The 14,775-nt window shown below is 44.0% G+C and overlaps 1 protein-coding gene across 1 annotated transcript in view; it reads left to right on the top strand.

Moving 5' to 3' along the window:
• LOC134356352 (fatty acyl-CoA hydrolase precursor, medium chain-like) overlaps window positions 1-14,557 on the top strand; it is a 75,755-nt gene extending 61,198 nt beyond the window's left edge. The window contains exons 11-13 of the mRNA XM_063067248.1: window positions 3,777-3,926; window positions 10,345-10,417; window positions 11,480-14,557. Of these exons, the coding sequence (XP_062923318.1) occupies window positions 3,777-3,926; window positions 10,345-10,417; window positions 11,480-11,717 (461 nt within the window). The 3' untranslated portion in view covers window positions 11,718-14,557. The remainder of the gene's footprint in view (window positions 1-3,776; window positions 3,927-10,344; window positions 10,418-11,479) is intronic.
• The last annotated feature ends 218 nt before the right edge of the window (window positions 14,558-14,775 follow it).

Raw genomic sequence — 14,775 nt, 5'->3', positions numbered from 1 at the left:
TATTAGAGAAATTGATGCTCTATTGAAAGATTCAGGAAGTTTACCAAGTTTCAATGAAGCCTCAAAAACCCTACAGAGCCAAGGGATTAACGAAGGAGCAAAACATTTATAAAATTCTACGGTAAACCCATCAGGGCCAGGAGCTTTCCCCAAATTCATAGAGAAAATAACATTCTTAATCTCATCCATGGTAATGGGAGTATCTAACATAGAAGACATATCCTGTGAAATCTCAGGGAAGTCTAAATTATCTAAAAAATCATTCATATATTTAGAATCTCGAGGAGACTCTGATTGATATAAGGAAGAGTAAAAATCACAGAAGGTTTGATTAATCCTCACATGATCAAGTATCAGTCGATCATTTTGGTTATAAATCTGATTAATTTGAGATTTAGCGTAATTAGACTTCAATTGATTAGCCAACAGTTTGCCAATTTTGTCACTGTGTACATAAAATTCACTTCTTGTTTTCTTTAATTGGTTTACAATCGAGGACGAGAGTAATAAACTGTGTTCCATTTGAAGTTCAGTTCTTTGTTTATATAACTCCTCAGAAGGAGCTATAACATATTTCTTATCAATTTCCTTAATCTTGTCCACAATTACCAACTCCTCCTGCTTCAGCTTCTTCCTCAAAACAGCAGAATACGAGATAATCTGACCACGAATATAAGCTTTAAAAGTGTCCCAAAGAATGTTGACAGAAATATCCTCTGTATAGTTAATTGTAAAAAAAAAGATCAATCTGTTCATTCATAAAGTTAACAAAGTCCGAGTCCTGGAGCAACAGCGAATTAAAACGCCATTGTCTATTATTTTGTATATTGGCCAGAATTTTAATAGAAAGCTTAAGTGGAGCATGATCCGAAATGGTTATAGAGTCATAATCACATTTAATCACTGAGGAAATAAGACGAGAATCAATAAAGAAATAATCAATTCTTGAATAGGAATGATGAACATGTGGAAAAAAAAGAAAAATCTTTTTCCTGAGGATGCAAAAAATGCCAAATGTCCGTCGACCCAGAATCAGAAAGGAATGAATTAATCAAAGTTGCAGATTTATTAGGTAAGGTCTGTAAAGGAGCCGAACGGTCCAAAACTGGAGACAAACAGGTATTAAGATCTCCACCCCAGATCAATGAAAACTCATTCAAATTCGGAAACTGATTAAATAATGATTTATAAAATTCCGGACAGTCCATATTAGGAGCATAAACATTAACCAAAACTACTTTTTTATTAAATAGTAAACCACTAACCAATAGAAATCTACCATTCGGATCAGAAATAATATCATGTTGTATGAAAGTAACTGAGGAGTCTATAAAAATAGAGACGCCTCGAATCTTAGCATTGGAGTTCGAGTGAAACTGTTGTCTCTTCCAGAATTTAAAAAAACGTAGTCTGTCCCCCCTCCGCACATGGGTCTCTTGTAAAAATAAAATTTGTGCTTTAAGTCTCCGGAACACTTTAAAAACTTTTTTCCTTTTAATAGGATGATTAAGACCATTAGTATTCCAGGAGACAAAATTAATAATAGACTCCATAAACCCTAAAGTCAACCCGCAACAAGGAGGATTGACGATAGGCTCGACCCACGAACCCGGAAAGGGAACAGAACATACAAGAGATACCGGGAAGAAGAACGCAACCAATACTTCAATAATATATATAGCCCAAGAAGAAAGAAACTAAAATGTGAAGCCCCTCCCACCACCCCCCACCCCATGACCTCAAGGCTAAATCTAACGCAGACCAGCCCGAAAGAAGCAAGCACTAAAACTAACCCCATGACTTCCGGTATACGCTCCCTAAAAAAAGTGTAAATATAAAAAAGATCAGCTGATTATAAAACAGTAAAAGAATAAAAAAAAAGATAACTCAATTAAAATAAACACATAACAGAATAAAAGCCAGAAAATATAAAAAAAACCACAATAAACCCCAGACCCATGAGTAAACAAAACAACAAAAAAAAATGAGATTATTAACATAAACTAGTTATAAAAACCTACAAAACAAAATAGATTTAAAAAAAACTACAAAATTTAAGGCCACAAAGGCAATACGTAAAATGACGATAAGGAAGTAACCACCCAGAATCCCCTGGGAAAAAGAAAGAAATGACGCAGTTAAAAAGAAAGTTTAGCAACCATATTAAGTAATCAAAAATAAACTTTTCTGCCCAAATAGGGCAAAAAAAAATTAAGACCGACAAATTCACAGCCTCCGATCAACGGAGATAGTTAAAATATTACGATTAAGATGTTGAAGGAGAAATAAATATCAAAAACATGAGATGAAGTGTCCGTGAAAGTGAGTCCATAGCTCGTGGGAGCATTTCAATGATGAAGAGAAGTTGGGTGAAATTATCCCCTTTGGGTCAAGAGCCTAATGGTTGAGGGGTAATAACAATTCCCAGTTCTAAAAAGAGAATGCACAATATAGTGTCACAGTTACAGAGAAAATACAGGATGGGCAATATACTTGGCACAAGCACCACAACAAAGTATATTGTGAGGTCAAGAATTCATTATTATTGGTCTGTTTAGATTTAGATTTAATGTCAGAGAATGTATACGAGACACAACCTGAAATTCGTACTGTTCACAGACATCAATGAAACAAAAGGCCCCTTCAATAAATGATACACCATCAAAGCCCTGAAAGTTCCTCTCACCCCACCCAAGCATCAACTCCTCCCTCCCCCTCGCTACACACCAGCAAAAACATCAACTCCTCCCTCCCCCTCCCTACACACCAGCAAAAGCATCAACTCCTCCCTCCCCCTCCCTACACACCAGCAAAAACATCAACTCCTCCCTCCCCCTCCCTACACACCAGCAAAACCATCAACTCCTCCCTCCCCCTCCCTACACACCAGCAAAACCATCAACTCCTCCCTCCCCCTCCCTACACACCAGCAAAAGCATCAACTCCTCCCTCCCCCTCCCTACACACCAGCAAAAGCATCAACTCCTCCCTCCCCCTCCCTACACACCAGCAAAAACATCAACTCCTCCCTCCCCCTCCCTACACACCAGCAAAAGCACCACACCCCCCATCTCCGCCCCCCCCATGCAAACAGCATCCAAAGCCCCCAAAGAGACCTTGATCCAGAGTCCATCAAAACTAAAATCCATAACCCAGCACTTCAGTAGCTCAGCCAGGCTCTCTCTCCAGTAAGGGAAGGGGAGTTACTTCTGCACCCAGGAGATCAGAGACCAGCAGTCGCTGCTCCAATGTTACAATCTTCCCTGTCGCTTCTTCAAGACCCTATCTTGAGGGAAGGAGAGAGGAATTCTTCCAACAGCAGCCGATGTTTCCGTCTCCCATGACACTTCATTTTATGAAATTGGCTAGGAGCCAGGTCATCCACCGGGCCATTCCCCATGGGCACACATGGATCTGAAAGGTTGGAGGGACATGGGCCAAATGCAGGCAAATGAGACCAGATAAGATAGAATCTTGGTCAGCACAGATTAGTTCGGCAGAAGGGCTTGTTTCTATGCTGTATAACTCCATGACTATCTTGTCCATAGTAAAGAGGACCCAGAGGAAATAAGCACAGGGAAGGGGAAAACATACAAACTCCTTGGAGACAGCAGAGGGAATCTCTTAGTCACTAATCTAACCTCTACCCAGCATCTGGTTAGTAAATTTGCAGTTGCTGGAGAACAACATTTGAGGACCTCAGGGCAAAATTGCTGTATCGGAGAGAAATGAGCAACTGTAATAATACTCTAATTTTCCTCTTCTTCCCTCCTCAGATGCAGGGTGTCCTGTCCATCTGTACGAGTTCCAGCACAGGACCAGTATCCTTAGCAAGAGCCGCCCTGATTTTGTGAAGGCTGACCACGGAGACGAGATTGGTTATGTCTTTGGTAGTGCTTTCTGGGATGGAGATATTTTGATAAATGGTGAGAAACCCCTTCTGGGAGTTCAGTGACATTTAATGGATGGCATGCTGGTGTAGCGGTTATCGCTTTCACTTTACAGCACTAGCGACATGAGTTCAATACCCAACGCTGTCTGTAAGGAGTCTGCAAACTGCTTTGTACCTGTGGATTTTTTTATATATAATTTCACAAATAAATGACTAGCTCTAGTTTATTGTCATGCACAGGTACAGTGAGGTCAAGGTACAGTGAAAAACTTGCTTGCAGGTGCATCAAGGGAAGGAGGAGGGGAACCAGTGGGAGGTGATGGGCAGTTAAGGAAAAGAGAAGGTGTAAGAGGGAAACCAGAATGGGGAATGGAAGAAGGGGAGGGGGGCTCTTATATGTGTGACTCTACCTAATAAATCGCAGGCACATCCCTCCCGGCCAATGGTAACATCTAGAGGAGGTGCTGCCACAAGAAGGCAACATCTATCATCAAGGATCCTCACCAACTTGGCCATGCTATCATCTTACAGTTACCATTGGGCATGAAGTTCCTTTAGTCCCACACCATCATGTTCAAGAACAATTACTTCCATTCAACCATTCGGTTCTTGAACCAGCTCGACATCATTAATGGTAAAATGGTCTGGTATGGAAACAGAACAGAAGTGTCATCACAAAGAAGATGTGCCAGTTTCTCAGAAGTAGCATGTCTACTTTCTCAGAAATTTGCATAGATTCAGCATGTCACCAAAAACATTGACAAAATTCATAGATGCACAGTGGAGAGTTTCCTAACTGGTAGCTATGAAAACACCAATGCCCAGGAAACAGATTCAGAATCAAAATCAGGTTTAATATCATTGGCATATGTCATGAAATTCATTAACTTTGCGGCAGAAAAACAATGCAGTACAATGATAACAGAGAGAAAAATAAATGTGAATTACATTAAATATATATGTATCCACATAGGTAAATTAAATAAGTACTGTAAAAAATTGAAATAAAGAAGTAGTGAGTTCAATGTCCATTCAGAAATTGATGTCAGATGGGAAGACATTGTTCCTGAATCATTAAGTGTGTGCCTTCAGGATTCTGTATCTCCTTCCTGATGGTAACAATGAGAAGAGGGAATGTGTTGGGTGATGGGGGCCCTTAATGATGGACGCCACATTTCTGAGGCACTGCACCGTGAATATGTTCTGGATACTACAGAGGCCAGTACCTATGATGGAACTGACTAATTTTACAACTCTCTGCAGCTTACTTCGATTTTGTGCAATGGCCCCCACCCCCATGGTAATACAACCAGTCAGAATGCTCTTCACAGTACATCTGTAGAAATTTGCAAGTGTTTTAGGTCACTTACCAAATTACCTCAAACTCCGAATGAAATATAGCTGCTGTTGTGCCTTCTTTGTAGCAGCATTGATATGTTAGACCCAGGTTAGGCCCTCAGAGATCTTGACACCCAAGAACTTGAAATTGCTCATTCTCTCGACTTCTGATCCCTCTAGGAGGGCTGGTGTGTGTTCCCTCGTCTAACCCTTTTTGAAGTCCACAATCAGTGCTTTGGTCTGACTGACATTGAGTGCAAGGTTATTGTTGCAGCACCACACAACTAGCTGGTATATCTTGCTCCTGTACACCCTTTCGTCACCATTTGACAGCATTTGAGCTGTGCCTAGCCACATTGTTATTGGTGTCACGAGAGCAGAGCAGTGGGCTAAGCACACATCCCTGAGGTGCGCCAGTGTTGATTGTCAGCGAGGCGGAGATGTTATTTCTGATCCACTCAGACGGTAGTCTTCCATTTGAAAGTCAAGAATCCAGTTGCAGAGGAAGATACAGAGGCCCATATTCTGGATACTTTCAATCAGAACTGTAGGAATGATGATGTTAAATGCTGAACTGTAGTCAATAAAGAGCATCCTGACATGGGTATTTGTATTGTCCAACTGACCTAAGGCTGCATGGAGAACCAATGAGATCATGTCTGCCGTAGAAGTATTGTGGCGATGAGCATATTGCAGTGGGTCCAGGTTCTTGCTTAGGCAGGAGTTTGATTCTTGTCCTAACCAACCTATCAATACACTTCACCATTGTAGATGTGAGTGCTACTAGACAATAGTTTTTGGGCACTGTTGCCCTTTTGAATCAGGTGGGAACTTCTGAATGTAGCAATGAGAGACTGATAATGTCTTTGAACACACCCACCAGTTGGCTGGCACAGGTTTTCAGAGCCTTACGAGTTACTCCATCAGGGACTGTCACTATGTGAGGGTTCACCCTCCTGAAACAGCCTAACAGGGGCCTCTGAAACAGAGATCAAAATGTCACCAGGTACTGCAGGGATCCTCATAGCTGTGGTCTTATTCTCCCTTTCAAGGTGTGCATAAAAGACGTTGAGCTCGTCTGGGAGTGAAGCATCACTGTCATTAATGATGTTGGGTTTCACTTTGTCGGAAGTAATGTTCTGCAAACCCTGCCAGTGCTGACGTGTATCCAATGTCGCCTCCAGCCTTGACTGGAATAGTTTCTTCTCTCTTGAAATAGTCCTCTCCCTGGTTTCCTTGTACAGATCTGGGTCACCTGGCTTGAATGCCACAGCTCTAGCATCAGCAGATTACGAACCTCCATGGGTGTTGATTTGGGTATGTACAGTAAGTTCCTGTAGGCACACACTCATCTGCACAGGTTTGAATGAAGCCAGTGACAGCTGTGGCATACCCATTTAGACTCAAAGATGAATCCCTGAGTACAGTCCAGTCCAGCAATTCAAAGCAATCCTGTAAGTGCACTGTACTTCCCTTGTTCATACTTCCTTGGTCTTCACGACTGGCGCTGTGGAATAACAAGGTAGTGTTCATGAACTGTTCAGAAATCTAAAGGCAGAGGGGAAGAAGCTGTTCTTAAAACAGTGAATGTGGGTCTTCAGGCTCCTGTATCTCTTCCCTGATGGTTGTAATGAGGAGGAGGAGAAGAAGAAGAAAGCATGTCAGGAAAAGACAATGGGGTAGCCATTGTCGGGAGAAGTCGGTGGTGAGAGTAGCAGTGTCAGGCTTTGGCTCAGAAGAGGCGATGGCTGTGGGTAAGTTTCTGTTAAGATTCCCTGTTTTTTCTTTTACTAGCTTAGTAAATAGCTGTTGTGTGTTCTTCAGGTCAGATGATGGATTCCTGGGAGACCCAGAGTCTCCCAGAGAACTACATCTGCACGAAATGCATCCGGCTGCAGCTCCTTGAAAGTGTTGAGGATCTGGATCAGCAGCAAGATGGCCTTCAGCTTGTATGGGAGAGTACAGAGATAATCATTCAGTTACAGGGAAGTAGTCACCCCTAAGTTGCAGGAGGCGAGTAGTAGGGTCAGGAGAAATGGAAATGTGAATAGGCAGTTAGCGCGGGGCACCGTCCGTGGCCATTCCCCTCAATAATAAGAATACCGTTTTGGGTACTGTTGTGGGGAATGACCTTTCAGGAGAATGCCACAGAGACCAGGTTACTGGCATTGAGCATAGGTCCATGGTGTAGAAGGGAAAGGGGGAGAAGAAGGGAGCAGTAGTGATAGGGGACTCAATAGTCAAAGGAACAGACAGGAGATTCTGTGGAGGTGAACAGGAATACCCGAATGCCATGTTGCCTCCTAGGTGCCAGGGTCAGGGACGTCTCAGATCATGTCCACAACATTTGGGGGGGTGGGGGGAGCAGCCAGATGTCTTGGTACATATTGGTACCAAAGATATTGAGAAGGAAAAGCAAAGAGGTCTTAAGAAGAGAACTTGGAGAGCTAGGTAGAAAGCTGAGAAGCAGGACCTCCTGGGCAGTAATTTCTGGATTGCTGCCTGTGACATATGCCAGTAAGGGTAGAAATGGTGATTTGGCAGATTAATGCGTGGCTGAGAAGCTGGTGCAGGGGGCAGGGCTTCAGGTTCTAGGATCACTGGGATCTCTCCTGGGGGTGGTATGACTTGTTCAAAAGTGATGGGTTTCACCTGTACCTGAGGGGAACCAATATTCTCGTGGACAGGTTTGTTGGAGCTGTTGGGGAGGGTTTAAACTAATTTGGGTGGGGGATTGGGAACCAGAGTGAAGGGACTCAGGATGGGATGGTTGGTAAAATAGCAAAGCTGGTGTGCAGACAGACTGTCAGGAAGGGCAGATGGATGATAGAACACTAATTGCAGCTAGAAGGATCAGTATCAGTGCATTAGGGATCCAAAATCAAAAGTAGCAAATACAGTACTTGAAGTGTTATATCTCAATGCATGGAGTATCAGAAATAAGGTGGATGATCCTGTTGCACAATTACAGATTGTCAAGTAGATTAGAAGAAAGCGGGGGGGATCTCACTGAAACCTTTCAAATGTTGAAAGGACCAGACAGAATAGATGTGGAAAGGATGTTTCCCATGATGGGGGAGTATAGGACAAGAGGACACAGCCTCAGGACTGGGGGGCATTCATTTAAAACAGAGATGCAGGGATTTTTTTTTTAGCCAGATGGTGGTGAATTTGTGGAACTTATTACCACAGGCAGCTGTGGAGGCCAGGTCGTTGGGTGTATTTAAGGCAGAGCTTGATAGGTTCTTGATTAGACACGGTATCAAAGATTACAGGGAGAAGGCCGGGGAGTGGAGCTGAGGAGAGAAAAAAATCAGCCACGATTGAATGGCAGAGCAGACTGGATGGGTCAAATGACCTTATTCTGCTCCTATGTCTTGTGATCTAATGGTCTTATGTCCTGATGGTGAGGGTCCTTAGTGATGATACCGCCTTCAGGAGACACCAGCTCTTGAAGATCTCCTCAATGGGGGGGAGGGTTATGCCCGTGATGGAGCTGCCTGAGTTTACAATGCTCTGTAGCCTCTTGTGATCCTGCGCATTATGACCTCCAGACCAGGCTGTGATGCAATCAGTCAGAATATGCTCCACCAAACATCTGTAGAAATTGGTCTTTGACAAACTAAATTTCCTGAAATTCCTAATGAAGAAGAAATTTGTCTTTGACAAACTAAATTTCCTGAAATTCCTAATGAAGAAGAAATCTGTCTTTGACAAACTAAATTTCCTGAAGTTCCTAACGAAGAAGCACCACTGATGTATCTTCTGATTCTGCCTGTGTTCCACCATCTATTCTCCACTCATCTTGTTTCTTTCCCTTCTTTCACCTTCGCCTGCCTTCCCCCATATCACACACTTCCCCTTCCTTCACTCTCCTCCCCGTTTGCTCTGCATAGTCAAAGAACTCTACAGCCCAGAAACTGGTCCTTCGGCCCATCTAGTTGTGCCAAACTTGGTCCCATGCACCTGCAGCCGGACCATTGCCCTACATACCTCCCCCATTCATGTACCTATCCAAATTTCTCTTAAACATTGAAATCGAACCTGCATCCATCGCTTCTCCTGGCAGCTCGTTCCACACTCTCACCACCCTCTGAGTGAAGGAGTTCCCCCCTCAGGTTCTCCTTCAATATTTCATCTTTCACCCTTAACCCATGACCTTGAATTCCAGTCTCACCTCAGTGGAAAAGCCTGCTTGCATTTACTTTACTTTATTGTCACCAAACAATTGATACTAGAACGTAGAATCACAGCGATATTTGATTCTGCACTTCGCGCTCCCTGGATTACAAATCGATAGTAAATATTAAAAATTTAAATTATAAATCATAAATAGAAAAGGGAAAGTAAGGTAGTGCCAAAAAAAACGAGAGGCAGGTCCGGATATTTGAAGGGTACGGCCCAGATCCGGGTCAGGATCCGTTCAGCAATCTTATCACAGTTGGAAAGAAGCTGTTCCCAAATCTGGCCGTACAAGTCTTCAAGCTCCTGAGCCTTCTCCTGGAGGGAAGAGGGATGAAAAGTCTGTTGGCTGGGTGGGTTGTGTCCTTGATTATCCTGGTAGCACTGCTCCAACAGCGTGCAGTCCACGGATGGAAGATTGGTTTGTGTGATGTGCTGCGCCGTGTTCATGATCTTCTGCAGCTTCTTCCGATCTTGGACAGGACAACTTCCATACCAGGTTGTGATGCACCCTAGAAGAATGCTTTCTATGGTGCATCTATAAAAATTAGTGAGTAATTACCCTATCTACTGCATAACCAGCATAATTTCTCCGTCAAATCTACCTCATTCTTCCACAAATAATGTCCAAACCAAATCAGCCTTTCCCTATAACCTGGGTCCTCAAGTCCTAGCGACACCCTTGTAAACTTTTTTTGCAACTACTAGTCTCACCCATCCTGACTGGACAGAGCCTGCTTGCATTGACCCCATTTATACCCTTCATAATTCTGTTTACCCTCACTCCACATGTGGGACCTGGCACCCCACGTTGTGTTAACGTTATCCCCTGAGGATATTCTGAAAGGTGACTGACCTCGATTGCTGTCAGTTTCTCAGTGTCAAGCTCTGCCCAAGCTTCAGAGGTCTCATTTATGGTGTGACTTTTCCAGGGAGCGTGACTGCTGAGGAGATGGCATTGAGCAGAACTATAATGAGATACTGGGCCAACTTTGCCAAGACTGGGTAAGCAACATGTTTGTATCTCGAGGGCTTGGAGGGATGGACAACCTGGGGTTTCTTTCTATACTGCAGTGCTCTGGGCTCTCAGGTCCCCTCTCATTGGGAGCTACTGTCAGAGTCCCCTGGGTGGCAAACTGCAGTGCGCTTTGTAGGCAGTGGTGGGTGTGCAGTGTGGTGGAACGTCTGCGGACCAATCTGAGCTGTTTGCCGTGGTTGAGTGCATCACAGTTAATCACACAAAAAAAAATCTGGAGGAACTCCACAGGTCAGGCAGCCTCTGTGGAGGGAATAAACAGTTTTGGTCCAAAACCCTTCATCAGGACTAGAAAGGAAGGGGGAAAAGCCAGAATAAGCAGGTAGGGTAGTGGAGAGGAAGGAAGAAGTATAAGCTGGGAGGTGATAGGTCAGAGCTGGTGAAGGGGAAGGGGATTGGGTGGGAGAGGGTGTGAAATGAGAAGCTGGGAGGTGATAGGGGGAACAGGAAAAGGGCTGCATCTTTATGATTTTAGATTGTTCAATGTCATTTCCAGTACACAAGTATAAAGGAGAATGAAACAATTGTTACTCCAGATCCAATGCAGCACAAAAAAACACAATAAGATAAAGAACAATAATAAAAACACAATAAATATGAATACATAAGATAGCTTGTATACATTGTTCGATTGTGTGGCTATAAAGTGATGCTCAGCACAGGAGTGTCTGTACATCAGGTGACTGACGAAATGATAAAGTAGTGGTGGTGGGGGATGTGGAGGGGTGGGTTGGTGGGTGGAGGGGTTGATCAGTCTTACTGCTTGGGGAAAGTAACTTTAAGTTTTTGAGTCTAGTGGTCCTGACATGGATGCTATGTAGCCTCCTCCCTGATGGGAGTTGGACAAACCATCCATGAGCAGGATGGGTGGGACCCTTCTTGATGTTATTGGCCCTTTTCCAGCACCTTTCTCTACATACTGTGTGTCCTTGATGGCAGTTAGACTGGTGCCAGTGATGCATTGGGAAGTTCTGACTACCTGTTGGATCTTGAGTGAACCACATCCCTAATGTGTAGGTTACTGCTTGCAGGAACCCCAATGGCGAGGGACTGGTACTGTGGCCAGTCTATGATCAGAGTGAGAGCTACCTGCAGCTGAACCTGAAGCCGACGGTTGGGACGAAGCTGAAGGAACATCGAATGAAGATCCTGACCAAAGTCCTGAAGCCCCAAGCTGGGGGCACGATCAAACAAACCCCAGAGAGCCGTGCTGGGGCAGAGAACGAGCAAAGCTCGACTGGTGATAAAGGCCAGAGGGTAGATCTGTAGCCCCCAGCAAGCACATGTTAAACCCTCAGCTTAAATGAACTAACTCTGTGAGCCTGCTTCCAGCTCAATGCCACTGGAATGGTTGTGCCACCTTGTCAGGCAAAATAAGGACTGGCAGGAGAGGGGTGCAGAAGCCTTTCAGCTGATGATCTAACCCAGCTCATTCATTAACAAATTCTCTTCAACCCATCACCTCTATAGGTAGTCGACAACAGCTTGTTTTTCCTCACACTCTCACACAAAGTGCTGGAGGAACTCTGCAGACAAACAGCATCTATGGAGGGGATAGAACAGTCAAAGTTTTGGCCTGAGATCCTTCACTTAGAATTCTAAAGAATCTGGAATCTCTGGAGTTGATGTTTTCTTACCCAGTTTGGAGGAAGCATCACCTGATCTGAAACATTCCCGTTTCTCTCTCCAGGGACACTGCCTCACTGGCTGACTTCTTCCATGGCCTCCTCTTCTGCCGTGATGAGGCCACTCCTCTTTCCCATTCTCCCATGGTCCACTCTCCTCACCTATCAGATTCCTCCAGCCCTTTACCCTTGCTACCTATCTCCCCCCCCCCCAGTTTCTGAGTTTGTCTCCCCTCCCCACCCACCCAGGTTCACCTATCACCTTCTAGCATGTCTTCCTTCCCTTCCCCCACCTTCATATTCTGGAACCTTCCCCCTTCCTTTCCAGTCCTGATGAAGGGGTTTGCCTGAAACAGCAACTTCCATTTCCATAGATGCTGCCTGACCTGCTGAGTTCCTCCAGTGTTTTGTGTGTGTTGCTCTGGATTTCCACCGTCTGAAGAATTTCTTGTCTTTATTTTTCCAGCCTTTGTTTTGTTTTGTTTTCCAACATCTGCAGTTTTATTTGCTTTCCTTGTTCTACTCTTCAAATAGTTTGTGGCTGAACTCTGACCCACCCATTAAACTATTAACAACTTTGGTTAATAATGATCCACACAATCTCAGCTTTAATGGCATCATGGTATAGTTGTTGGTTAGCCAACAACTATTTTGGCTCAGGGCATTGGAGTTCGCAGTTCAATTCCAGTGTCCTCTAAGCAAGTTTGTCTGTAACTTCACGCGTGCATTGGTTTGTTCCAGTTTCCTCCCACAGTCCAAAGACGTACTGGTTAAGGGGTTAATTGGTCATTGTAAATTGACCTGTGATTAGGCTAGTGGTAAAATAGGTGGGTTGCTGGGCGATGCAGCTCTTAGTTGCAGAAGGTCCTGTTCTACACTGCATCTCTAAATAAATAAAGTTAACAGTTGACTTAACACCAGTTGTTTCTCTGTTGAAGAGGTCCAAGCTCTGCCACCTTGTGGATCCATTTCCTAACTGGACTCTTGGAAGGCCTGGTCTTCATCTCTGCCCCTCAGTATGAGGGTGTCCATCACAAAGATAGCTTTCATCTCCCTACCCTATCACTTCCTTCAACACCCTGCATAGATCAGCCCCAATGCCTAAACTCCAGTGTCCTTATCATGTAGTCCCTGACGTCAAAGTTCCATTTGGATAAATCTGAACTTTTAGGGGCCAGTCTCTCCTTGATTGGGCAGGGTCCAACCAGTGTGTATATTTGTGTGACACACCCTCCACCCTATCCACTCCAGTCCTCTCTCTGTAAAGGCTAGCATTTCATCAATTTTTCTGTAATTTATCAGAGTTTAATAGTCTATGTACATGGTCCAGCAAGTCTCCAGAGCATAATTGCTGCTATCCTTTTACTGATTATAAGGTACGAAGTTCTATCCTTCAACAGGCTGGCATTTTCCTGTACTAATATCTGTTTGCCATAATTATTTTTCTATTTGCTTAAATATTTCTTTATAATTTGATGCTTCCATTCAGCCGTGGGTGTGTGTGTTTGATGTGTGTGTGATTAACAGGTGTGGAAACATGGTTTTCATTTCGATCACCTCAGTGTCACTGTAACCTGAACATTGACCTGTTCACCAATCCCAATCCGTATTTCAGATTCAGATTAGTTATCACATGAACATGGAAGCACACAGGGAAATGCATCATTTGTTGGTTAACAACCAACACAATCTAAGGATGAGCCACCATGGTAGCGTAGTGGTTAGTGCGACCCTCAGGCAGCGGATTTCAGATTTCAATTCCGGCATCCTCTGTAAGGAGTTTATACATCCTCGACGTAGAGTGCGTGGGTTTCCTCCCACAGTCCAAAGACGGACCAGTTGGAAGATTAATTGGACATTGTAAGTTACCCTGTGATTAGGCTGGGGATAAATCAGTGGGTTGCTGGCAGTGCAGATTGAAGGGTCAAATCAATCAATAAATCAATAAATAAATAAATGTGTTGGAGGCTGCCCGCAAGTGTCACCACAATTCCGGTCACAACACAGCATGCTCACCACGTTCAGCAGAACACCACAAACAACTGGTACTCCACCATTTTAGCAGCCAAGTAAATAATTTGCATTAATTTTCATTTATTGCAAGTCACGGTAACAGCTTTTTTGAGGGGGACTTTATCAAGTGCCGGTGGAGGTCTGTTAAATATTGTGACACTTCGTGAGAGGCATGGTCAGCAGCCTGCCCCTGCATTTCTAATGATCAACGCTGTTTATATTTATGTTAAAATGCTTTTGTGGGATTATGGTGCGAAGTTCAAGTTAATTTATTACATTTTAGCTTGGGTTATGCAGTTATTTGCTTGTGTATTTGTGGGTCACCCTAACTGTAACCAGGGTGTGTGATGATCACTTCCCCTGTCTGTATGAGACTAAGCTGCCCTCTCTCTGGGTCAGGTGCCAGTCTGTTTTGTGTTTGTCACAATAAAATAGTTGTGTTTAATGAGCTTGTCTGTCATTATGGACCAAATGCTTGCCACATTGGTATCAGAGTGGGATATGAAATTGACAGTAATATTGAAGAGCTACGACATTGGATAGTGCGCCTTCAGACCCGGGGAATAAGTCGAGGGACTGTGTGGTATGCCTCCCCTGCACCCCTGGGCCGGGCTCGTAAAGTTGAGACCCAGAGGCAGGACCTGGGAACTGAGCATTGTGGCTTTCCAGGGAACCCCAATGAAGTGAGC

This window comes from Mobula hypostoma, chromosome 14, assembly GCF_963921235.1.
Source record: "Mobula hypostoma chromosome 14, sMobHyp1.1, whole genome shotgun sequence".
Lineage (NCBI taxonomy): Eukaryota > Metazoa > Chordata > Chondrichthyes > Myliobatiformes > Myliobatidae > Mobula > Mobula hypostoma.
The sequence above is the reverse complement of the archived record's forward strand: the minus strand, read 5'-3'. Positions and strand labels throughout refer to the sequence as shown.